A 25,678-nucleotide genomic window follows, 5' to 3' on the forward strand; every position below is an offset into this window, starting at 1 on the left:
TTTATTATCTTAATAATTTACTTGAAAGAAAAAAAGATTGTCAATATTCACTTTCTTTTCTTTCAATTGTTTGTTCATGTAGCCTATGTGTTTGTGTTCTCCTAAAATGATATCTATCAACCACTTCAATCCATTAAGTGTGTGTGTCCAGGCACCTTGCACCCGTGGGTGATGTGTTGCAACACCCACACTTTCACTGAAACATAATTTCATCCCAACACTTTTTACCGGGGGAGTCATTGATGAAAACCTATTGGTCAAGTTAGATTAATTGAATGATAATTCAGCCAATCATAGCTGTGCGCTTACAGTTGAAGCACGTGAAGTTACGTACATTCAGCAGTAATCCTGTTCATTTAGTAGCCTAAGAACACCCGCACTTTTAAAATTGCTGCTCCACCCCTGTGTGTGTCCATTTGTCTATGTTACTCAAGGCTACAAAGACACTCTGTGACATAACTTAAATATATTACTCCTTAGACTCCCAAGACAAAAATTCAAGTTCCCAGAATTTCCTGATGACTGCACTTAACAAAATCTATAACCTGATGTTGGATATCCTTTTCAAAGAAAACAGATGTATATGTGTATCTGTGTCGCCATATGTATTTTATCATCCACCAGATGGCATGTACAGTAAAGGTAGTCTTAGTCTTACAAATTTGAAATCAATGTCATTATAATATATTGCACAATGTGTCTGTGTTTAATTATTTTGTTTTTGAAGAGATGTTGGCATTACATCTCATCTCCATCATGCTGATAACTGTGCCTGCGTACTGCTCAGTTTCATTAATTTATACTCGTAAGATTGAAACGCTAATGTTGTAATACCACTCAGCAGGACGTTTATCAGAAGAGATGTCATGAAGACTAAATGCTGTGCTTATGGAACATAGAACTGAGAGCTGTAATGAACTCACATGGATGATTTTATTTCTTCAGCAGAAGGTTTTTTTGATTAGTTTTTTCTCTTTCTGTAAAAAGTCAACTATACTGCAGGCAACATACTGAACAAACAAGTCCCAGCTGTTCTAAGACTAACTTCATACTTGACTGCCTGATAAAACCATAAAAATCATCCTTTAGTTATGAGAACCACGAGAACCTATTGAATACAGTACAGCTGCATGGGCTGCATTTTTGTAAAAAATTTTTTTTTTTACATGCAATCAAGATGGGTGTTAGTTTCTTGTAAAGTTGTCCAAAGTTTCTTGTTACATAAACTTCATACAATCACTAATGATCCAAATGTCAAATATACTTGTACAGCAAAGCAATCTGTAGCTGATTTTATTTGGTATACATATCTTATTTAAAGGAGTCTTTTGAGAGTCTCCCTTTGTGCTCGGAGAGTGTCAAAGTCGTAACTTTCTCTTCCTGAATCTGTCGAGCTGCAAAAGCCCTGCCACACGAAGAAGATGCCAGAGGTACTAATAAAAAGGATAAATAATAAAACAACCGCAAGATTGTCAAATATTTCTTCTATTTGCATTTCTTCCTGTTGCATCTACATTCAATGTTGTGTTCATTTTGTTCATGATGATATCCACTCCTGAGTGAGCTAGTGATGTAGCTAGAATGAGCTAGTAGTTGCCCTATTACCTTTTATTTAACTCCACTCGCAAATAATTGTGTTTTACAGTAAAGACCAAGGAATTAGTGGAGACACACTGATGTGGGCGCTTTCATTTTCAGCTAAAGAGGATGAAGTTAGATTGTTTTTTTTTGTCTGGTTGACCCATTCAATCACTTTTCCTCCTCTGCAGAGTATTTTAACATCATTCAACATCACACTCATTCACGTTGCCCACAATACATGACACCATTCTGTATGAATTTCTGCATTTGTACATTTTTGGGCAAAAAAAAGGCTATCGCACACCAGCAGACATGAACACACAATCAAACCACTTGTTGACACAATGCTGAAGCTTTATGCACATCTGCCATTCTCTTGTCGACCTCCATCTCTCATCACACCTGTTAATTCCCTTTTGCCACACCTTTCTGTGTCCTTCACCTCTCTGCTCATCCTTACTTCCTCTTCTCTGCTCAAACATGACTCTCTATAACCTTTACCTACCTACAGTATATGTCACTCCCCATAACACCCTTCTCTTCTTTCTTATCCTTTCCTCCTTTAACCACCTTGTCTGTCCCTCCCATCTGCTGCGGCCCCATTTAACCATCTATCTCCCCTCCACACCTTCCAATCCTTTACCTGACCTTGTCTGCTCCACCTTTATTTGTCTTATCCTTCAATCCCTGCCTTACTTCCCCCTTACATCTATCCCTTTCTGCAACATCCTCACCTGCCCTTCACAGCCTCCTTCCCTCCTTCCTTTAGTCTCACATTTTCACCACCAGCACTGAGGCAGCACAGACAACTCCCGATCGCAAAAACACACACACACACACACACACACAAATACATGCAAGCAGGCAGATACTCGACACACTAATCAACCCCACACATGCACACTCACACACAAAATATCGCTGCTCAAATTCTCTCAGTCCTAACACACACACACACACACACACACACACACACACACACACACACACTCAAACACATCCAGATGTAATCACTGTGAGTGCTGAGAGTGCAGTGCAGAGGTGTGAGACTCCTTACTCCTACTGCCTGCCATCGATCATAAAAAATCCTTTCTGTGGATTGGACAGCTGACACCGTCACCATTACGCATTGTCCCCTTTTATTTCAATCAATCATGTCGTCCGCTCTGCAAAGGGCCTGCAGATTGCAGATTGCCAAATGATATTGGCTAGCTTTCATCAGACTCAGTGAATGATTATGTTGGATTGAGGGAGGACGCTCACTTTGTGCTAAGGTTTGCTGTGTGTTTTTCGGTGTAAGTTTTATAATGTGTTGCCTCTGGGAGGCATGGAGAGCGATAGAGATGCTCTATATAAGGTTTGACTTTGGGCCGTTAAGCTCATACTTGTATAAGGTGGATTCTAGATGTCACACTAAGTTTAGTTGCCAAGAAAGTGTCGTTGATGCCAGTGAAAGGGTCAGAGAAAAAAAGACAGGGACACGGACAAAGTTTGAACTTGGCTCGTTCTGAAAAAGTTTGACACAAAAATAATTTGTGGAGTAGCAGAGAGAACTCCCATGATTACCTGATAGCCTCAACGTCATCTTTTTTTATTGTATTGCTTGAGAGCCCCTAAGGGCAGAATCTACAAACTGTGCCTTTAACTGACAAATCATTGGCATTTCTAAAAAATATTGGCATTTGGCCTTTATTACATGGTAAAGAGTGTTCAAAGTGCAGGGGTTGAATATGAATTGGGGCACCTCTTCTACCGACTGAGCAAAACCAGTTCCCCAAATTTCCAGAATAATTGAACAATATACGTTTTCATGTCATAGCCAGTCCTCCTTTGAAAGTCAGAGGCAAGAATGAGAGCTGCAACAAACTCATTCTGCTTTAAGTAGCAGAACGACACACAAAGGCAAAGTTGCTGAATTCATCAAAACTTGACCCAGAATCAGGGATTGAACTCATTTAAGCAGCAGCATGTGGTATAAGACATTTTTTTAAACCTCTTCAGCTTCGTCTTTTTCTTAGCAGCACAGTGGTTCTTAAAACAAGAAGCAACATGGGAGTTAAACTAACAGTAACACCTCACCTTACACTTTCTCTAAAAAATGCTGATACTTTTGTTGTTTTTATCAAAAACTGATATTTTTGACTCCGCAGTAGCACTTATGACATGGAAGTGGGTAACTTAAGCGGAAGTCAACTGGCCTAAGATGAAATTGACAGAAGCATTAAAGCAGGAAGAAGGCAGTGGGATATTGTTGGGCAGCGGTTAAGAAGTTAAGAGATGCACCAGCCTCTTTTGAATCCAAAAGAAGCTAGAAAGAAAAAAAAGCTATTCCAGCGTCGTATGCTGCGATGGGACGAAAGGTGGAGGATGCACTCTAGTCTTTAGGGAGAATAAAACTCACCTGCCAATGGTGGACTTTACTGTCCACTGAGTCCTATGTGACAATCACTGCTCATCTTAATAACGAGTGGGTTAAGCATTCCTATGTGCAACAAACTAGGGGGATACACAAGACTCAGCAGTGATTAAATGGCAGGAGTTTTAAGGCTATGGAGGAATGGAAGCTAACTGAAAAAGACCTGGTGTTCTTCAGAGTCAAGATGCTTTAGTGGAAAAATTATACCGTATCACAATTTAGAAGAGGCCAATCCATTTTCCTTTTCAAATAATGCTCCAGGTACAGAATCACTTTATATTCCAACACCACCAACTCCATTTGCACTGACAGGAAAGAGGAAGCACGTGTTGACACTATGTATAAAACCTTTATTTAAGAGTTCGGGAGAAACATATTTCATTAGTAGGCTCATTAAAGAATTGGCATAATGACAAGCAGAGTTTGGCTCAGCGCATACACAAATGCAAAGCTGCTTAGTAGCCACTTAGCTGTGAATATGACAGTAGCTGTTACAGGTACAGTCATACATACTGGTTTACACTGAGAAAAGTTTCTTCTTCTTTTTTTAAAACTTTTTAAGTTTAAGCATTAAATGTATACTGGCAGGGTCAGAAATGAACTTTTTTTGTATCCTATCATATGCTATCATGAGTGGCAGTGATTCCCACCCCTGTAATCTACTGTGATATCGTTATGGGCTAATAATTGTGATACATAAAAAAAAGTTGCACAAGCTCATGACACTGTCAGTTCTATATACTGTTCATACATTAATATATTGGATTTTATTGTGACATTTTTAGCCTTGAGTTGCATAATGTCCTAATCCTGTCAGCGTTGATGGGATGCTATGAGGCACAGCATTGCTTTGCTGATAGACCGACTCCCCTCGACACAAACAAACCTGAAGACACACATGTAGCACAGCTGCTGCCACCGATGTTGTCTCCTACATTGAAAAACATACTGAGCTTCTATTTTAGTCAGAGAGGACTACAGCTGGGCTGATATACTGATACTGCACCTGGCTGAAAGCTGAGACAGTATCCATATCTCACTTCAGCTGCTGTATTCTAAAATACAAGAGATTGGCGGATCTGATTACTGTGTCTGTGTGTGACTATGTGTGTGGGTATAACAGAGAGAGAGAGAAAAATCAGCCCTGTATATGTGTGTCTATGTGAGAGGGAGAGATAAGAGTGGAGCCACACCAGAGGGCAGGTGTGTAAGGTAATAAGACTAAATCAATTCATACAGAGAGGAAGAGGAGGAGGGAAGAGGAGGAGAGGGAGGGGAGGGCATGAGCGAGGGATGAGTGGAGGAGGAAAAATGACTACAGGTAAAGATGAAAGCATAATGTCGAACTCCTTCTGCTCTCAACCATAAGCCAATATCTTCTGAAGCCCGAAAAAGGATTCAAAACTGAAACAAAACTCTTCATCAGTGGTGCCTTCAGGGACCATGTGGGGAGATGGGCAGATTTTTTACGGGGATTCACATTGGAGGACATGAGAGCAAAGAACGGCAAGGCATGTGTGCACAGCCTGGCGATGTGTCCATTTGTGTGTAATTGAACAAAGACCTGAGAAATGTATTTATAGATCAAAAATAACGGCAGCGTTTGGAGACACGACAGAAGACCTTGGCAGGAAGTAGTACAAATGTGACCCACTGCAGATAAGCAGGAGGCAGTCAAAACAAAGCGCAAACATGTTATCAGAGCTGTATAATTCTGTGATTACGTTGGTGTCTTTTACAACACGAAGGCGCTTGTCGAAAGACCACAGTCGTCTTGACAAGACTTCTACAAGAGGCAAGACTTCTGGGGCGATTTACCCGAAAGCCATGCATACTTTATTTGATGGATAAATAGAGCTATGATATTTATTATAACTATCTGGTTAACACATTTGGTCAGCAGCATAAAAAAATCAGTCAACAGTCATCAGTCAATGTTTCAAACTGTGTAGATATTGAGGTGGTTAAAATCTAAATCATGACCTTTTCCAACAGACTGATTCCTTCATTCAATCGTAAATCTTAACTCAAGCCCTAGGCACAATTATCCACCATTTGTGAGACGCAAAAAAAATAGTATTTTTTGAATGCATATTTAGCCACCACAGAATAGCCATTCTGAGGTAATATTTACCCATGTTATGCAATGTGCTCATTTTCTTTCTTTCGTGTTTAATAAAATAAAATGAAAGTCTTCTTTATGGCTGTAAATAAGAAGATCGACCTAGGAGACAATTAGCTTAGCCTAGCATTAGCATAACCAGGAGGAAACCATCAAAAGTCCCAAACCCCAAAGCTTCTACCTGAAACAACAGCAAGTCTGCACGTGGCTGCTGAAGGCCAAACATTTGCTTACATTTTTAACTTCCTATTAAAGACAAAAATAGCTTTTTTTTTGAATTTCTACATCCAGTCTTAATGCTAAGCTAACAACCTCCTGCCTCTATTCTCTTATTTTAAACTTTGGTACGCTATTACAATGTGCTCTTCATCTTATTTCCAGCAAGCAAGCAGTATATCATATTTCTTAACGTGTCCAACAACCTTTAACTGTCTAAACGTTTGTCAATTTTCATGTTTTGCATGATACACATACAAAATATGAAAAGTCACAAGGGAAGGAAGTCGTTAAAAAAGAGATTAAGAAGAAAACCATTTAAGAAGGAGAGGGATTGAAGGGTGCACGAGGGGGAAATTGGATTTTTATCACTGAATATAGACTCGAGAAAAAAAACAGAAGGTAAAACAAAAGCTGCTTTGACTTGAAAAGTTTGCTACATGATTGAAAACACAACGTAAAAGAAACATGTCTTGCCGTTGATTCTCCTTTACACCAAAGTGTTCAGACCAACTGCTTAGCATTTCCTAACTCATTCTTTAGCTCCACTGAAGGGTCTTTGTGGCCTTAATGACAAGCTCACTTTAACAGAGCATCTTTGACAAGATGAACTGACATTTATAGAGCTGCAGAACTTTGGGAAAATTGAAAGCAGAAAGTTACTGAAGAAGGGAATTAATAAATAAACAATTACCTCAAAAAGGAAATTAAGAGGTTAGGGTATAGGTTGGCTTTTAACACTCACACATAGAAACAAATGTTTTTACGATATAACAAATAGCATTTTGTAAATCCTTAAACAAAATGTTGAGTTGAACTTTAATGAATTAGGATGATGAATAAAATGAGTTGACAGATTTAACGCAACATAAAAGATCGATCAATCAAGAGTCCTAAATTAGCATTCTCTTTCCGTAAATCCTAAAATAGAAACTGGGAGTCAATTAGTGGCCCGTGCCTCTTTTTACAGCCGGGGCGTGGCACACACAAGCAACATGACGTGCTCTAAAATGAGAAAAGAAGACACAAAGAAAGAGATTTTCATGAAGAATGGACAGATTTTCCCCACGGGAAGTATAAAACCATTTAAGCTTGCGATTGTTAAATGCAGTAATGTCAAACATCACTGTTTCTCCTTTAAATTAACTGCCAGATATAATAAAAAACAGAGCGAGGCAACATGAAAACGTGAAAAAAACATTTTCATAAGTAAAAATAGACACTGCTGGGTACCTTCACAGTAGGCTTGTCGCTGCACTACCCTGTGATTGCAAGAGAATATGCTCAGCCATCTGTTGTTGTGGTGCACTTCAGTCCAGAAATGTTTAACAAATAGAAAAAAAAGGATTTTGTTTCATGATGCTTTGAACAATTATTATGACACATTTTTTTAAAGACCCTAAACTAGTCATTTTAATGTAACAAATTGAATGTACATGTAAAATAAGTAAAGTAAAAAGAGATGGATCATTGTATTAAGTAAAATTATACGTCAGTCCAACTGGTTGGCAGTGGGGGATTGTTATGAAAACAATATGATAATGGTTCATAAAAATACTCTTCTTTTTTGATAATTAATAAAACTATTAAGAAAGAATCACATTCAAGATTCTGCCGTTATTTGACTGTTTGGCAAGTAGAAAATTAAAACTGCAGTTTCTTATTTTTCAAAGTAAAGATTGTGTCAGGGTTCAAATTGCTGCTTTGGTCCCTGTGTAAATCAAACCTCTACACTTAAGAAGAAGTATATTGACCAAGTGACAGTCAATCCTTAGTAGATATATCAATAAAGGTCACGCACCATATTGACGGGTCACTTTTCAGAAAAAAGCCTTTGGTTTTGGCCTTTTCTCAATCCCTGTCAGCAACTGGCCACTCTCCATTTCATCTAGCTCAGAGCCAAATAAATCAAAGCACAAAGGAGATAACGGCTGGAAATCAAGAAGGACCTTTTCAAGTCAGAAACATACAATGACAGCCAACAAAGTCAACAATACATTAGTCTTTAAAAATGTCATTTGTTTAGAGGAGCATAATGTCAAAAGACGGTTATGATTGAAACAATGTTTTCTCTTGATAGAAGATACATTCAAATTTATGACAGCTCTACAGTGACAGAAATTCCTTCGATAACCCTTTTCATTTTATTTAACCTAGCGACACACTTCCATCAGCTCTGTTCAGACAGACTAGCGGGTCAATATCATAATGAAGGGGACACAGCTGAATGCCACTCTACTGGAAGGACAGAAATGTCATTTTCAGTAATAGCTCCTGACTGAAGTTTGTCTATTGTAATATATTTTTGGGGTAAAAACTAAAAAAAAAAAAAAAAAAAGAAGCAAAAACTGTCAAACTGTCTTTGAGATAACACTGCAATAAAAGCTCAAACAGCCAAAAATGCAGCCGTCCCTTAAAGGGGAGCGACAGCATCAGTCTTATCAGAACCACCAAAAGGTCACATTTTCACTTTCTTTATCCTTATTTTTCATGAAGCAAAAGAGGGAAGTTTTGGATGTTATAAGGAGAATATTAAGGATCATTGAGGTTGTCTTTTTAGATCATGAAAGACTGTTTGATTCAGTAGGATGAGGACAAATCAAGGATTTTATTTGTGCCATATTAAAGGACTTGTTGTTCCAAACTGGTGTTTTTCAAAGTCCTTTTCACCATGAGTTTGTGTACAAGGTGAGAGTCACCTTTGTTAAATCAAGTCGAGACCTCTGGAATGTTGCAGTCTTTTTAAATAATTTCTCCATTCATGACGACTGTACTGAGGAATATTTCTTTAAAAAAAAGACTGACTTACCCATATACAAACTAGGCTACAGTCCTTGATGGCATAGTCCTTGGCACTGGTTCAATTTCCTGCCGCGACCATTTGGTGCATGTCATCCCCAACTCTTTGTCCGAGTATTTCCTGTCTCTCTTCAGCTTTTTTTGTCCAATAAAGCCCCCCAAAACCCTTGGACCCATGACGAATGCTAGTGAGTCGCAATTGAGGTGTAGGTTCCAAAAGATTTCCTTTATTTTCTTAGTCCTCGTAACTCCTGTCAGCTCTCACAAAAATGCCAAAAATAGAATCTTATTCACTGTCATTGACTAGCTAATTAACCGGCCAATAAATTAGCCTAGGGCGTTCACTGATTAACTTTGTTATGTGGCTCATCTGCCTGAAAAGCTATAATGCCAACTGAAAACTGCATAAACTGTAGCATACACATGGAAGTGTGACATCATGTTGGTCATGAGCACTTCTTATATAAAGTCTAGGAGTGAAATTTGTTCCTCTTTAGATCTCTGATCTTGTGTCAAATCATCAGAAACTTTTCCAAGGAGGAAAGGACTCCCTCTAGTCACTAAAACAACTCATGAAGTCAGCGTAAGTTTGGTACTTGACTTACTGAGTTGACATCACAGGAACATGGTGGACTATGAAGTTGGGCTGATGACAAAGACACTTTAAATTCAAACATGGTTCATATTAAACTTTGGCCCATTGCGGTTGTAACTGCTGTACATTTAGAATTACCTAGATTAGATTAAATGCATCATTATTCCAATTTAAAAACGTTTCAGAAATCCTCAGTCTGAAAAAGTCAGGAGACTGTCTGAGGAACATGCACTTTTATTTATGATAGTCGTCTCTGGATGGGCAGCCAAAAGGCTCATTTTGTATGTGCCTCTTCACTGCTGCTGTCTCCTGTCAGACTCTTGCACATTATTTGCTCCACTTTCACAAAGTCAACACCAAACATATTTGGCTTCATCCACTGCCTGCAATCTATGGCCATTATTGCTAACTTTGCCATGTTAAACGACCCGTTCATCCATAAATCATCTGTTCATCCATATATCTTGTGCATCTATCCATCATCGATCCATCCTCTCTCGTTATCGTCTGCCCCCCCCCCTCCTTCTCCAACTCATCTACCCCAACCCACTCACCCTTCATTCATCCAAATCTAGATCCCTCTATCGTTGTATCGATCCACACACAGACATTCATCTATCCTCTATGAATATATCTTTCAAACCATTTATTCTTCCGCTCCTTCCTCCCTCCCTTCTCCCTTGGCTCCTTACCCCAGTTGAAGGGCTTCTACAGCAAGACTTAACACGCTCCACCACCTCCGCTGTCCCCGCACACACACACACACACCTACACCTAGACACACACACACACACACCTACACCTAGACACACACACACACACACACACACCTACACCTAGAGACACACACACACACACACACACACACACACACACACACACACACACACACACACACACACACACACACACACACACACACACACACACACACACGCACACACAAAGGCACTCCCTACAGGATGCAGACGCTAAGACACACAGACATCGTTTTCACAGCTCCCTGAGCAACTCAAATGGCCCGGGAGAGACTGTGCAGAGCAGCGAAAGAGAGAATAAAAGAGAGAGTGAGCCCGGGAGAGAGATTGAGAGACGCAGAGAGAAAACTTACAAGGCAACAAGGGCAACAATGGTACAGAGAGAGAGAGAGAAATGTGAAGGCATAGAATAAGAAACCAAAAAGGGAAAGAAAGATGGTGGATAGAAGAAAATGGACATGGGAGCAATTTAACCACTTTCTGGCCATGAATGTAACTCTAGAGGGTATGAAACTTTTTTGAATATGAGAAGACTTTTAATAAGGGGCATGTTTACTTCTGTTGAGAGGACATTTAGACCCTCAGTAGAAGTAAGAGCTGTGCCAATACTGATAGTAGTATCATTAATGCCTTGGCTTCAGATAAGGTTGTGTTTATTTGGAAGAAAGCTGGTCATTGTTCCAATCATTACCATAATTTATTAGCCCCGCAAAAAATGAATCTTGTTTCTCAAATCTTGATCTTTGATAGTTAAGGCAATACTTTTAAAAACAATAACGTGAATTATGGCTGTCACGAGCAACTCCAGCAACTTCCTCGTACGTGAAATCGGATCAACGGCAAGAATAGAGGCAAAATATAATCACATCAAACCTCTGCACCTGTGAACCTTGGAACTGAATATTCTTCCCTCCTTCAGTGAAATATCCAGAGATGATAATAGTCCTATCTGTGCTGTTCATCATTAAACCAAGCTCCAAAAAAATCCATTAGACTCGACCAAATATCAGTGTCGCCCTGACAACATGGCTGTTTTTTTTCACCAAGTAGAAAGTGCTCACCAACTGACACCAGTCATATCTGCATCTCATAATTATGTGTAATGAAGCTCGAGGCATTGCTTTGCAGTCACTCACCATTATAATTCAAGCACTCCTTTGATGTAATAAGATCAAAACGCGTGTGCAGGCGGAATATCAGGATTCACGGCATCAACAATAGCAACAACTACATCAACAGGATACGAGTTCTCGGAGAACAACAGGGGAGTGTTTCACCTTGAGGGGTAAATAGCTACGCAACGGGAAGTAAGCAACACAACGGTGTGATGCCTATTAAAATAACACAAAAAGAAGAGCATGTCTCGGTCTGTATTCCTGCCGGTACGCCCTTTAAGGTGAGCTGCCTGTGTGCCTGTGTGTAAATATTGAGGCAGCAGTATTTGGCCAAACACCTTCTCAGCTCATCCATCAGCGATGGTCGCGCACAAGGTCAGCTCCCAGTACCATCGATACACATCTCTGCAGCTCAGCAGGAACACACACGCGCGCACACACACGTCGGTGGTATCACTCGCTCAAATCCACTGCATGACCTTTGTTGCATGTCGCCACCTCACTTTCCTCTCAATCTTTGCCGCTGAGTGTCGATGTGAAACCGGCAGCGACTTTAAAGATGTGGTCAGGACACAGGAGTATGATGCAGGGAGATTGAAATTGGTCACCAGATTGCTCTGTAGAAAACAAGCAATTTTAAAGTGACTGTCTGCAGCGGCGTCTGTCAGTGCCCTCCACAGCAGCAGTTTAAGATGAAATCTGTTGAAGGGTTTTGAGGAAGCAGTGCGTTATATCAAATCTGAAAATGTAGGTTTATACAAACACTCACTAATAATCCACTAGATAAGGTTTTGAAGAATTTAAACATGATGTGCAGATATTCAGAACAACAGGATTTTTGACTAAGCTTCATGTTGTGTGTATAGTGATCCCTGTGTGATATCGTTTTATCGTGATCCCCCGTAAAGTTTCGATTTATCTTTCGATATATTGTCTGTTTGTTTCTTACATCACAGATGGAATTACTGCCATTGCTGCAAAGGCTCAACTTTTTGCAAATGACTCAAAGGAGGCTAATGGACTGTAATGTCTTGTGATTAGATCACATTAGATTACGTCCCATTCATTTTCTCCCCGGATAATGATACATGATAGTTGGATCATTAGTACAAAACTTTTGCATCTGATTCTTTAGGAAAAACAAACAAACTTTAAATAGATAGGTGGATGGAGAAAATGGCTCTGGTATTTTACTTTAGTATCAATTGGGCAAAATGACTGATCATAATCTGTGCTCTGTTCACTTCCTCCATTTGGCTGAATAGCCTCAGGATCTGCTGCTCATCTTGTTTTAGCGATGTCTATGTAGGTTCTCAGTCATCCAGGTCATGGTATATCCAAAGCTTAATCCAAAGGCAACTGGACTGGTTGAAGATCTTGAAGACGTTTCCCCTCTCCTCCGAAAGGCTTTTTGAGCTTGGGCTTGTGCATGAATTTTCGAGTTAATGGAAAGCATTTTGTTTTTGTAACCATTGACGAATGTTATTGTGCTTTAAGAGCATATTTGGACAGGTCACACAAAACCTACTGAGATCTGCAGCAATTCTGGACATTGTTTGCCGTGAGAAACATACAGTACAGTGTAGTTCCACCCAAAGAGACACAACAGAGTTCTATACAGTGGGTGTAATTTCACACTTTGCCTGTTGGTATCACGGAGCGTACCGAACAAGTAATCCAACTGTGTAAAAGTTCATTTCAAAGCCTCCACTGAGCCACAGAAGAATATAGATTGCACCAGCTTTCCTACTCCAACAAAAATATTTCACTTTTTTTACTCTTTCAGAGATCCACAGGCCGCTTTATGATGACTGTGAGTTGATACAATACCACGGTTTTCTTCCTTGATGCAAAGCCCTTAAAATGTCTTTACAAGACATGTGCACGCTCAACGGGGGGGGAAGAACTTATGTTCTTGTTTTTGTTTTCATACAATGACAACATCTAGAGTGGAATATTGCAGTTTATGAACAAGCTTTCAAAGAAAAAAAAGCAGAACAGTGGTGCTCCAGCGAGACGAGGAGAAGCCCCTATATCACAATTAACAGTTCTATAACTTTGCACCCAACCGGAACATTTAATCTATCTATCTGTGAGGAGAAAATTAAATCATCTTTTGCTTCCTTTCATCTCAAGTTCCATCACTATTAATTGTATGCCGTCTTTTGGTCTTGTCATAATTCAATAAAGCCAAGGACTTCCACAGAGATAAATCTACTGCTCACTTGTCTACAGCATCTTGTTTAACACACAGCAAGGAAACAAGGAAGCATGGAGTAAATTACTACGTTTTTAGCAAGATTAAAACATGGCTTCAAGGACAGCACTGTCAGTCAGCCCGTTTGCCGCCAATCAGTTTGGCAGAAACTACGTTCTTGTATCTGAGAACTTTTGGATAGTTTCTATGATTGTTGTTGACAGAATGTAATGGTCTCCACAAGATAAGTCATTCAGCAATTCCTCATCTCGTTACATCTCCTCAAGCATCACACTGAGGCTAATGTTGAAGTCAAATCTACTTAACCCCTGCACATTAGCCCATAAAACTTGACATGGACACTGTTGTCCCTCTTCAGGATGGGTGTAATAACTTGTGTTAGCATTTTGTTCACAACATTTGCTTATTACCATATACCTGAAAAACAAATTAGATTTCTCATTTGCGGAAGCTTTACTTTCTCTAGTTCATGTAAAAAAACATTGAAGTACGCATGCTAACAGGCTAGGTAAGAACGGGGCAGGTTTGTAAACTCTATAGAACAAGAGACTCATTGACTTATTTGACACTGTGAGCTTCAAAAAAAGGACTCACTCCCTAGCTTCCGTTACTCTGTCCTCACCATCAGAGATCAGCTGGTGAAGAGAGAAGCTCTGTCACCTCCAGGTGTTTTGGGAAAGAGCTTATCATCAGCAGCAGGATTGGTCCAACATCCCGGCTGAAAGCCTTTAACAGCTTTCTGTTTGACCCTTGGACACAGTCCAGCATAGAATTCACCTTACTGCACATTTTTCATTGCAATAGTTGGTCTTTTTCCAAACCTTTAATGTATTGACTGAGTTTGAAGTTTCCAGAGAGTGCAGTCATGTGCTGACAGCTTTTTGACTAACTTCTTTGGCTAATTGTTTTTTTTTTTCTTAAACCACAAATATGGCACCATATTTATCATCAAACAGTTTACATAGCCCACCACTATTGTACCCCTTACAGTACAACTCATTTACTTTTTATTCAAACAACAATCCAGATGTTGAAGCATTTCATCTTTGACAGTTTCACTTAAATTACACATGATATAGGAGGAACATCTGGGATGGGTAGTGAATGTATAACTTTACACTATTTCAGAACAAGAGGATATCAAATCCTGAAGTTCAGTTGCAAAGGAGTAAAGCAAAAACATGAAATCAATGCTGGGAACTTGGAAAGCAAGAACACTTTCACTGCTGATTTGTGTCCTGAAATAGAGGAAGCAAAGGATTCCAACTAATTAAATATATTCTACATTTGGATGGACCTGGAACATTTATCTTACCAAAGCACATTGCCCTTAAACAAACTGAACATCTGGTGAGGTTTGATTGTCATGTACATTTTAAGAGAGTTTAGCCATTGCAGGTCTAATTTCTGCAGCATTAACATCTCATACACTAATGAAAAAAACAACTACAACCACTATTTCCTGCTGCAGGTTGATTGGCCTGAAGTTCCACAGTCTAGACTGTATTTATTAACCTTGTTCAACCAAAGATGTTCCTGTCTTTGCTTTGTCTGTCAAAGCACTGTAAACATCTCTTTTTAAGGGGCTATATAAATGAAATGATGATGATTTGTATTATTATGATAATTATTATACATTTGAAAGCAGTTGGGTGGCTTATTTCTGAGTGTCATTTCCGTTATTTTGGTGTAACAAATGCTTAAGTGTCCACACGATAACATATCCGGTAACCTAACAACCTATAATCAGCCTCTTTTAGCACAATACCTTGGATGGCATTACGGCGCACTGATTAAAAAGTCTACTGCTACCTTTTTGGCTTGATTTGAAAAACCCAGAAACATTGAAATTACTTTTTAAAACTGAGTTTTGATAATAAAGCTCACTACAGCAGTTTAAAATGAGCTAGAAACACTTGTAATTTCAGAGGACTAAATCCGCAGATTTGCCAAAACACTTCTACTTTACGTCTGTGGGGATTAAACAAAATGTTTTATCAGAAATAACTAGACATTTCAGGGGGTCAAGTCAGACTGCTATATTTATCATCACAAACTGCATGTTGGGTGTGAGTAGAAGAAAGATATAACTTCAAGCAAGGGTCAAAAATAAAAAATTTAAATATTTGGACTCAACAGGTACAAAATCCTTACATTTAGCAGCATTTCTGAAAAATCCAGCACTTTTGAAGTGCGGTCCTTTTATTGGAAACAGATTGGATACAGATTGGATACGGAAAAGTAAAATACCCACCCCCACCCCATCCTTTCTTTCTTTTTTCCCCCTTTTTTTAAGAGAAAACCTTAAGAATTAGAATCCAGCTTGGACTGTTCAAGCAGGTTTGAGTTCTGGTTTGTGACAATGAAACAATACTCCAGGACCAGTGGGCGAATACTTGTTTTGTTCATTGAACCTATTGGAGCACATTGAAAGAATTGCCAGTCAAATCATTGGCAAAGGTGAAGTGGCTCAGTATTCCTTCATGCAAAGAAATATGAGAGACGGGGTAAGGCCAGATAAAGATAGGAACAATTCTTAAAATAAAAACATAGACAAGAGCTGGTGTAGATACAAAAAAGACTGGGGTAAAAGAGACTGACAAATTAGAGCCTGCGAAAATAATAAGCGACTGTAAATCTATAGAGTCAGAGCTGAGGTGGTGTGTGGCCCTTGTTGAAAGCCGTGTTGTACATAAGGGATGGCAAAGCTTTTTATCTCACTGAGTGGTGGCAATGAGTACAGAGCTGGTCTGAAGATTCTGATTGTTTCAGAGAATAGGAGTTCAGTTCACTTTCAACTCAAAGCATCCGCAAAGTGGATTTGATCAAATTAAAGAAATACCAACAGCATGATGCCTATCCAGCATATTTCAGAAACGCTGTGACTGAGTATCTCAAACAGAATGATATCGGAGTTGAACTACACTTGTACCTTGTAGCAAGACTGATGTATCCGGTTCTACATGGACAATTTATTACAATCTGTGAAACAAAGTCAGGGGAAATAATTAAACTTAAGTCACCATTAAATGTTTCGTACATTTTTCAAGTTATTTTTGCCTATAGATAAAAAGTCAAATTACAAAATACAATTTTTTCTTGGATATCCAACTTCTCAGCAATGATTTGTTATTTTTTTCATCTTGGATGTTATAACTTCAGGGTCTGCACGGCGGCTCAAACCGCTGTTTAGCAATCAGGTAACACACACGGCTCACATGCAGAGATTACATTTTTGCATTCATGTCACAGCTTCCAAGTGGTAAATTATTCATCATGTCCCTCCATGGTGGAAATGTCACAGGAATGTATCGACGCAGACAAACAAACACTGTGTCTCAGGTAGCCTATAGCCTTGTTACAGTACAAATGTACGATCGCCACTTGTTGTTCAAATTGTGTTTTCAACTATTTCAACTGAAGAATTTCCAGGAAACTTGTTTTTGGAAATTACCCAAAATGGTTTAAGCACTTCAATCGAAAACTTACTGTAGATCGACCCTTTTATTGTGTCTTTTACTTTGATAGGTATATTTATAATTATTCCATTGTAACTGTGCACTACCCTGAATCAATTGTACTCTTCATCATCAACATAGTTAACGTGCCATCAACATAAACACCCACTAACGGTCTGAGCTCGACTGAACCAACCAATGGAGCGAGGCCAACCCGTTACCTATCACACCATTGGATGATGGAGTCATCATATTTGTGACAGCAGCTGGTGGGTGTGTGGACTGATATAGCAACAAGGACCACATCCATCACCAGAGAAAGTGAGTCACCGGTCCCATATGTGTATGTGAGTGCATATGTGTGGGTATATGTTTATGTGTGTTAAAATAAGGTGTCTGTAGAAACACCATCTGATCTGCTTTGTACCGACTGACTTTATAATCCTCTCCTCTATTCTTCACTGTGATACTTTTTACAGTTTACTTGTGTTTCATTCTCAACACCATAACAATACTGCTTAAGCCTTGGAGGATTCTCCACTGGTTGCCTAGCAACCTCAAAGTGACAACCAGAGCCCAGGAAGTGAAATATAGTCAAGCATGTATAATATAGTCGAGCAACCTGTAAATTTGAATCTGTAATTACACTTTCAATTATACGAACTAAACTAACTACATATAACTAGGAATGGGTAGATATAGAAATGATCATATACCATGAAAAAAAAGCACGGAGGTTAATCATAATTCATTTCTCTTTTTGGAATAACTTTTATAATCATTGTTTTTTTTTCCAGAACATCCTCGCAAGGGCCTGAAAAAGCTTTCTAGCTCACTTAAAAGCAACAAACTATGAATATTACCGTGTTCAAACATTACTGTGACATATCCTAAATTGATTCTAAGTGGTTTTACTGAAAAAAATGACAGCTCTAATGTCCATACGCTTGTGCTTAAATGTAGCAGAAATCAAGTATGTCCTCTGAAAATGAGTCATGACTGTCTACAATGAGTGTGACACCCGAGTCCCGCAGTCTGTGATGTTGTCCGAGCCGTACCTTCACCGTGTTTACATGGACGGGGCGGCCAGCTCATCCCATTAAAAAGTTGTTTAATTAAGGGACTAGAGAAAAAAAAGAATAAAATACTGTACTCACTGCTTATTTGAATGTCAAATTAGCATTTTTAGATCAAGGTCATTTTGTGGAAATTGACATGCAGTGTGAAGAAACGAGCAAAATAAAGAGCGCTAGCATTAGCGCGCTGACACAACAATGCTGCGCGAGTTGTTATGGTTTCATGCTGGTGCTCAAGGGCGACATCTACTGGATCAAAAAGTCGCATATTCTTCCTTTAACATGGTTACGCAGTGCTCCGGTCAATATGCCAGTTTAACCTTACACAGCCTCCATACAATTTTCTCTGCGTTTTTAGATCAAAATACTACCAGAGGCGCTGCTCCGATACGAAATGTCATCAGTTCACTGCTTGTTCGCTAAAATGCATAGGAGTAAAGAGTGCGCGCCTTGTTCGTCAATAGCTCCAATTCTTTCAGGTTGTCAATAAAGCTACAACTCAATCTGACTCTCAGAATGAATCAGCTACTAATTGAATAAAGTTTTACTAATGTGAAAATTTGCCATCTGCTGTTCCATCCTGACTGAAAGAGGTCAAGTCGGTGTTAAGTTTCATACATCTGTCTCTCCTCCATGAGCTACTAGGTCAGCTAACACATTACTTTAAAATCGCAATATATATATCGAAACGGCACCAAAGAATCGTAATAAAATTGAATCACCACAAAGGCATCATGTGACGACCCTGTGACAGGTCACTGGTGGTCTTTGGCTTGCTGCTGTTTGTCTGTCTGTGTGTTTGCTGCAGGGTTTGTGTCCGGGCTCATCAGCAGGATCAGCTGCACCTGGGCCTGGTACACCCTGGCCTACAGAGATCGGATGCTCTCCCTCATTCACTCACTCTCAGCACTGACCGATGCTTGCAAATTCTTAAGTTCTTTATGTTAGTGCACTCCTCACCACCTCACACCACATAATGCTTTCACACACCCACACTTTCACCACTGCTCATAACTCTGGTTATTTGTTCATTTAAGTAAATTGCTTTTTTTCTGCAGTAACCTTCTGACTCTTCCCGTCTTTTGTCATTGCCCACGAGCCGAGTTATGATAATTGCCATTTCACACTGGTTTTAAAGAAACAATAGGCCTTCTGGGCTTTAGGAAGTTTTCACTGACACTTAAAAGCTTTTCAGGGACTTTATATAGATGGGAATGATTAACTGAAAAGCCATTCTGCAGATTTCGAAAAAGAAAAGACGGAAAAAAAATCCCTGCAAGTTCTTCAAACTTAAAAGAAGAGTTTTAAATCAACAGCTTTTGCAGCACAAGGCAAAAAAAAACCTTTGCTAATTTGGTCCTTAGACACTTCAAGAAAACGCTGACCATAAAGGTGACTAATAAGCCGAGTGCAGACGGAACACACGCTACATTTACTCCAATTTGGATCACACACTGGCAGAACTTCACCTGGTGGGACTGATCACACCTGACACACAGTGGAGTAAGCAGAGAGGTAGATGTGTCTCCAATGTGGCTCATTGATCTCTGCTCAGCTCCAGTGACATCACATATCTGACTAATTACCCTATCTAATGAAGCTGGATTAAAAACTGCTGTTAAAAGTAACAAAAGACATCAGTTCCACTACATGAGACACACTGACCACCAGCAGCATTGTTTCCCCACTCTGCACAGGGGTCAACTATTAGGTTGAAGCTCACATAGCAAAAACAATTAAGTCCAGCAGGGGGGTTTCAGCAGAGAGGCGTGCTGAGAAAAGGGGCTGTCTTTTCATTTGTGGTCAATTAGGCTGCTTTGAACAATGAAGGGTTGTGGGCAGTGCGGTTTCCTGTGGGTAGATGCTACTTAAACGTCTGTTTTACCATCTTTATCCGCACACCCTGTGGAGAATTCTTTTTACTGTTTTGTCTAAATATGACAGAGCTAGCAGTGCATGGACCAAACGGTGAAATACAGTAGTGTTAGTCCTCCGGCTCAGCTAGCAGTGATATCAGCTGGCTTAGCTATTACAACAGTTAGCAGAGCAAAACATGTTGTTGACTAAGGCATAGCATTAGTTCCACCGCATTAGACACAATGACTATCACTGTGACAGCATCTCATTCACAAGCACACACACACACACACACACACACACACACACACACACACACACACACACACACACACACACACACACACACACACACACACACCAACTTGCACACACTCTGTCTATAGAAACACAAAGCATCTCCATTTACAGCACAATGATGTGTTACATGTGTCTACAGCACACGTGGCAATCTAATCAGCATGCTTACATGTCTGTTGTTGCTTTTTTTTAATGAAAATATGCCATTGCTGTGCAAATTAGATGATTTTCCTGTTTCCTATTCTTACGTTACTGAATTCAAACACATACATGCCCACAGACTCACGTGGTATCAGGTCTGTAACAGTGTCCTATTCAACATGACAATAGGTCTTCAGTCTCCACAATCTTACTGTACATAACTCCATAAGCTGAGAATGCTACAGCATAGGCGCCTTTTCTCATGCTTATGCATCTGTGCAATGTACACTGCCATTTCCCACTCCATGCATCACAGTACATTCTCAGTTCTTACACAAGACAGAGAGAAAAAAAATCCATCATTAGATCCTCTAACACTGTTGTTTTTCATTTTTAAAAATAGCATGCTTGAAGAGATGCATGTTTATTTTGCAGAGTTACCACTTGCAACCCTACTTTGCTCCTACTCGAGCTTCTGATTTCCATCATGTTCAAGCTTAGCCTCCAGAGATCCTTGCCTTGACTTATTTTTCAATAAGTAGCTGTTATTCTTGCAGATACAGCATGTAGTAAAGCTTCCTTTGTTACATGTAGCCAAGGTAAGGAGCTTGGAAATGATAGAAAACTACAGCAAGCAACAACCGTTTGACAGGTGGGAAATGATGACAGATCCTTATAATAGGCCTCTTTTTTTCTTCAGAAAACCTTTGTGTTGTATTTTAAGGTTACAACAAGCAAACCTCTGAATGAAATTTGGTCAGGTTAAATGTGACAGGTGTCACTTGTAATGGCAAACCCATGAATGAGTTTATTGCCCAGCTCAGCAGTTCCATTTGGCTTTTTGGGACCTTCAGCACATTATTTTGGTTTTCCAGCTCCCAATCCAACTTTACAGCTCTTATAATCATTTTTTTTCATTGAGAAATGTTCCAAGATACTCACTGTGCCCTACTTGTACAGCACCAATCAGCAGACAGACAAAGTTAGCATGGAGATGGCAAACTCATATTAGCATCAATTAGCTTAAGATAAAATATTTCCACTGAAGAGTTGGTAAAACAGAGCTGAAAGAAAAATTCATACTGGACTTAAAATGACCAGAAGCACATACATGTATCAACTTGCTAATGTGCTCTTAATAGACAACTGCTGATTGTTACATTCGCCCAATCCTCAAAGACTAGTAGTGAAATATGCTGCTACTAAAGATAATTATTCACCACATATGGTCTTTCTTTATTTGCTAACCTGTTATTCATGCTTATAGAGGAAAGTCATATGCAAGCTCCTTCTCATTCATCGCCTAGTGACGAACAACTAAATAGTTACCATCGACAATTCACTCAAAAAGGCACAGGTTACTGATAGTTATAATACTCTGACCCCTCTTCTCGAGAATATCGTAGTCGTCTGCACACTTTTTACAACACAAACCACAATCCAAGAAAAATTAGACCACTGTGGCATAATGGTGCCTTTAGCACACGCATCAGAAGAAACCAGTTATGTGTATTCACGCCACAGTACATGCGTAGAACACAGCGTAGGGCTCATATCTGCCACAGTATACCGCTTTCTTTCCGAGTTTTCCAGGTAGCAAAATCAGGCTTCTCAAACGGGCTTATCCCGGTTCCTGAAATCTGGATATGATGCTTAGATTTGCAAACACAAAGATGGGATACTTAAAAAAAAAAACAGATCAAAACCGGGATATTCAAGTCCAATGTAAACGCACTCATTGTACTTACATGCATTCTAAAATGTTCCCACACTCTCAGCTCGTCACCATAATTTAGCCATTTTCATTTGGAAAAAGAAGGAGTTTAAAATTGGATTTTCCAGGATTGAACTAGAGAATCCCTTTTTTGGTCCTTGTCACACCCCATATGTACTCACATACACGCCTCCCTCTCTCCCCATTGTCTCGTCTGGCACTTGCTCTCATTGACACAGATGGTGATGATGGGGGCATGAGATAGTAAAGACAGCCAGAAACAGAGGGAGAGGAGCAGTGGATTCCTCCTTCCCTTCGTCAGTACATTTTTTCCATAAATGACATACCTGCACCTTACATCTAGCCATGTGCCATCCATGATCCATCCATTCCTCCTTTACAGCCTCTTTATCACTCCCAATGTCCACCTATCCATCAGTGCACAATGCGGACCAATGTCCATTCATCTTTTCAGTCCACCAGTTTTTCCATCTGTCCCTCAAATCTTAGTGTACCTTCTAGCATGACCTTTTATACCTATTCACTTCTGAAACGTGCCCCCCCCAGTCATCCATCCATCCATCCATCCATCCATCCATTCTACCCAAACCCTGCTTCAAATCTTGCCAGCAAAGTAAAGATCTGTTTTCTGATTCATCGCCATGACTTGTTTTAGTTTTACTCTTCCAGGCTTTTAAGACACATTTTCTTTCTCTGTATTGATCCTGCCATTTAACCACCCCCGCACTGGATCAATAACAATCCTCACACTTACCAGCTGCATGCCACATATGAAGGCCAAGGTGCATCTGCCACTACAGCACCCCATGGTGTCCTCCACCTTCTCTCCCGTGATCCACGTGGTGAAGAATGAACGTGTGGATTAAAACTCCCAAATCTCCAGCTGGACCTTAGAAATCCAAGAAGCCCCCCCCCCCCCCTCCGGAGAGCCCCGTCCTGCTGGCTGGCAACCCAGGTGGTGAAGCCCAGCGTTCGGCCTCAGAGAACAGAGAGCAGCCCCTGTACTCACTGGAGCATGGAGGAATAAAAGGCTACAACTTCATTCAAATGAATTGGGGTCAGGGACGGGTAAACAGTCGGATATGTGGTACCAGGATTTCCATCAAACAAGGGGGTCAGGGATCAAAGATGCAAGATTGGGCTTGGAGAGGATTCAAGGCCAGGAGTGTTCTTTCAGCATCCAGGAAGGTCGGTTCAGTAAACACTTTCAAATGTCCCATGTAGTTTGAAAAATCAGGAGGTGAGGTCACAAGATGATTTTAGATTTCTGATTATGTGGGTCTCTCCAGTTTGTGTGCATAAGGGCCCACTTGTCTCATTCCATCCCCCTCCCACCCCCCTCCCCTCCCTCCTACTTGACTAAAAAAGTCCGGAAGACAATCACGTCTACTGGTCGCATCCTTGAATAATCACGGTGCTGACCACTTTAAAAAATAAAATAAAAAAACAACACTGGAAGATTTGTTAAAAGCAGGCAGAGTTGGGTTTGGATTAAAAGAATTAGATTCCACAGATTAGCCGCTCTTCTGTTGAATCATCCGACCACTTGGATTTGAAGTGACTGAAACCGCCTAATTTGTTTCAGGGAGGAGAAAACAAGTGCAAGTGGTCCTTGCCTCCTCCTTTTCTACACCAGCTCCTACCTTATCTCAGGGAAAGTAAGGTGCATGCAGCGGAAAGACATCCTTCAGGGGTTCATTATCACCGGATAATCAAGACACAGCGTTTTTTTTTTTTTTGGTTGTTTTTTTTTATCTCCAACTCCGCGCGGTTATTAATCCTGCATCTTTGCGTGTCCCCTGATATCTGGTGTTTTATCCACTCAGAAAACGCCTAGTGAAATTGTTACTTGGATGTCAGCAGCCTCTGGAAGTCCTCTCATGTCAAGCTCCCCATCATAACCCTCCGTTTACTCAGCCGTGCCTCGGTTAATTCACCCTCCTCCTCCGGTACCGGGAATAAATCTCTACAACGTTGAAAAAATAAAACAAACACACAAGAATGTCCACGTTTTAAGAGAGAGAGAGAGGGCAGTGGTGAGATTTCAGGTCACCAAAGGAAACGCGCGAAGGCGATACGAGAGGGAGGGCGGCCAAGTTTAGTTTGCCGTCTCGGGGTTGTCTTCAAGGAGTGAAGGAGGGGAGACAATGGGAACCGGGATGGACCAACGGACCGAGAGAGACAGCCGAGAGGAGCGTCTCCAGCCCGCCATCTGTCAAGTCAAAAACCGCGCAGCAACGAAGCGGTTCCGGTTGTGAATTTCACAATAAAAGCTTGCATGTTTTTTTTTTGTTTTTTTTTTAAAACATAGACATCTCACTGCGGACTACAACTTAAAAAAAATCTTTAACATTAAAATCTGTTTATTTTTCTTGCTACTTCCCACTCAGCCACTCACTTTAGTGTATTATACTGCCACACATATACATTATATACATACACACTATTTGTCTTTGCTAATGTTTTGCGTGTTTTGATTTTGTTTTGTTTATTTCTGTTTATTTCTGGTTTTGTTTATTTTCCGTTGCTTTAAGTGTCCTGTCAATTTGCACATTTTTGTTTTGTACTTGTTCACCTTATCACAATAAAAAAAATTAAATCTTTAACATGAAGGAATACACCAGAGGGGAAAAAATCAATAAAATAAATCAACCAAAGCTCTATAGTACAAAACATGCACAGCATTTAAATAAAATGAAACCTTACGACATACAAAAGGTAGGCTTCCACTAACAGAACATTTGCAAAGATATTTTTTAACTTTGTTAACTTTTTTTTATTAGTTGCATCGAGTAGCAAGCTCAGATTTCCTGATTCTTTCATTCCATTGCCTTTTTTTAGTTTACCCCGGAGGTCAGCCAGGCAGGCTCTTATTCACATTTTACTGAAGGGTGTCTGAGTGTCAGTATGAATTATAAAACTTCTCTCAGACCATAACCACATCTGTCATCTTGCTATTTCTGAACAAAATCACTGCAAAAGAAAAATGTGTTTGTCGATGCAAGACGGCAATATTGAGAAGTCCTGAGAATGTTTTTTGTGTTGTCAATTATTTTAACTATGGAAACTTGTTCATCTTGCAAACTATGCTGCAGAGCTTTCCTCTATACTTCTGTTTGTTCAGTTGTGCCCTTCAGTAGCTTATTGATTTTAGTTTTTTTATTCTATAAGGCAGAACTTTGTGAGTTTACATCAATGTGTTATGCATGCACACTTAGACATAAATTTCTCTCTCTTGGTATTGTAAGTTTTTTGTCTGGTAGGCTTCTTAATACTTTCCAAGCCTATTTT

At 39.8% G+C, this 25,678-nt stretch overlaps 1 protein-coding gene across 2 annotated transcripts in view; it reads right to left on the reverse strand.

The window, feature by feature from the left end:
* nkain2 (sodium/potassium transporting ATPase interacting 2) overlaps window positions 1-24,614 on the reverse strand; it is a 78,683-nt gene extending 54,069 nt beyond the window's left edge. Inside the window, exon 1 of one of the 2 annotated variants that reach the window (XM_020642044.3) lies at window positions 23,142-24,610. In XM_020642044.3, coding sequence (XP_020497700.1) covers window positions 23,142-23,195 — 54 coding nt within the window. In that variant the 5' untranslated portion in view covers window positions 23,196-24,610. Of the gene's footprint in view, window positions 1-23,141 lie in introns of both variants that reach the window. The other variant, XM_029278938.2, reaches the window with a different exon arrangement.
* Between the last annotated feature and the right edge of the window lie 1,064 nt (window positions 24,615-25,678).

Source organism: Labrus bergylta, chromosome 15, assembly GCF_963930695.1.
Source record: "Labrus bergylta chromosome 15, fLabBer1.1, whole genome shotgun sequence".
NCBI classification, from domain to species: Eukaryota; Metazoa; Chordata; class Actinopteri; order Labriformes; family Labridae; genus Labrus; species Labrus bergylta.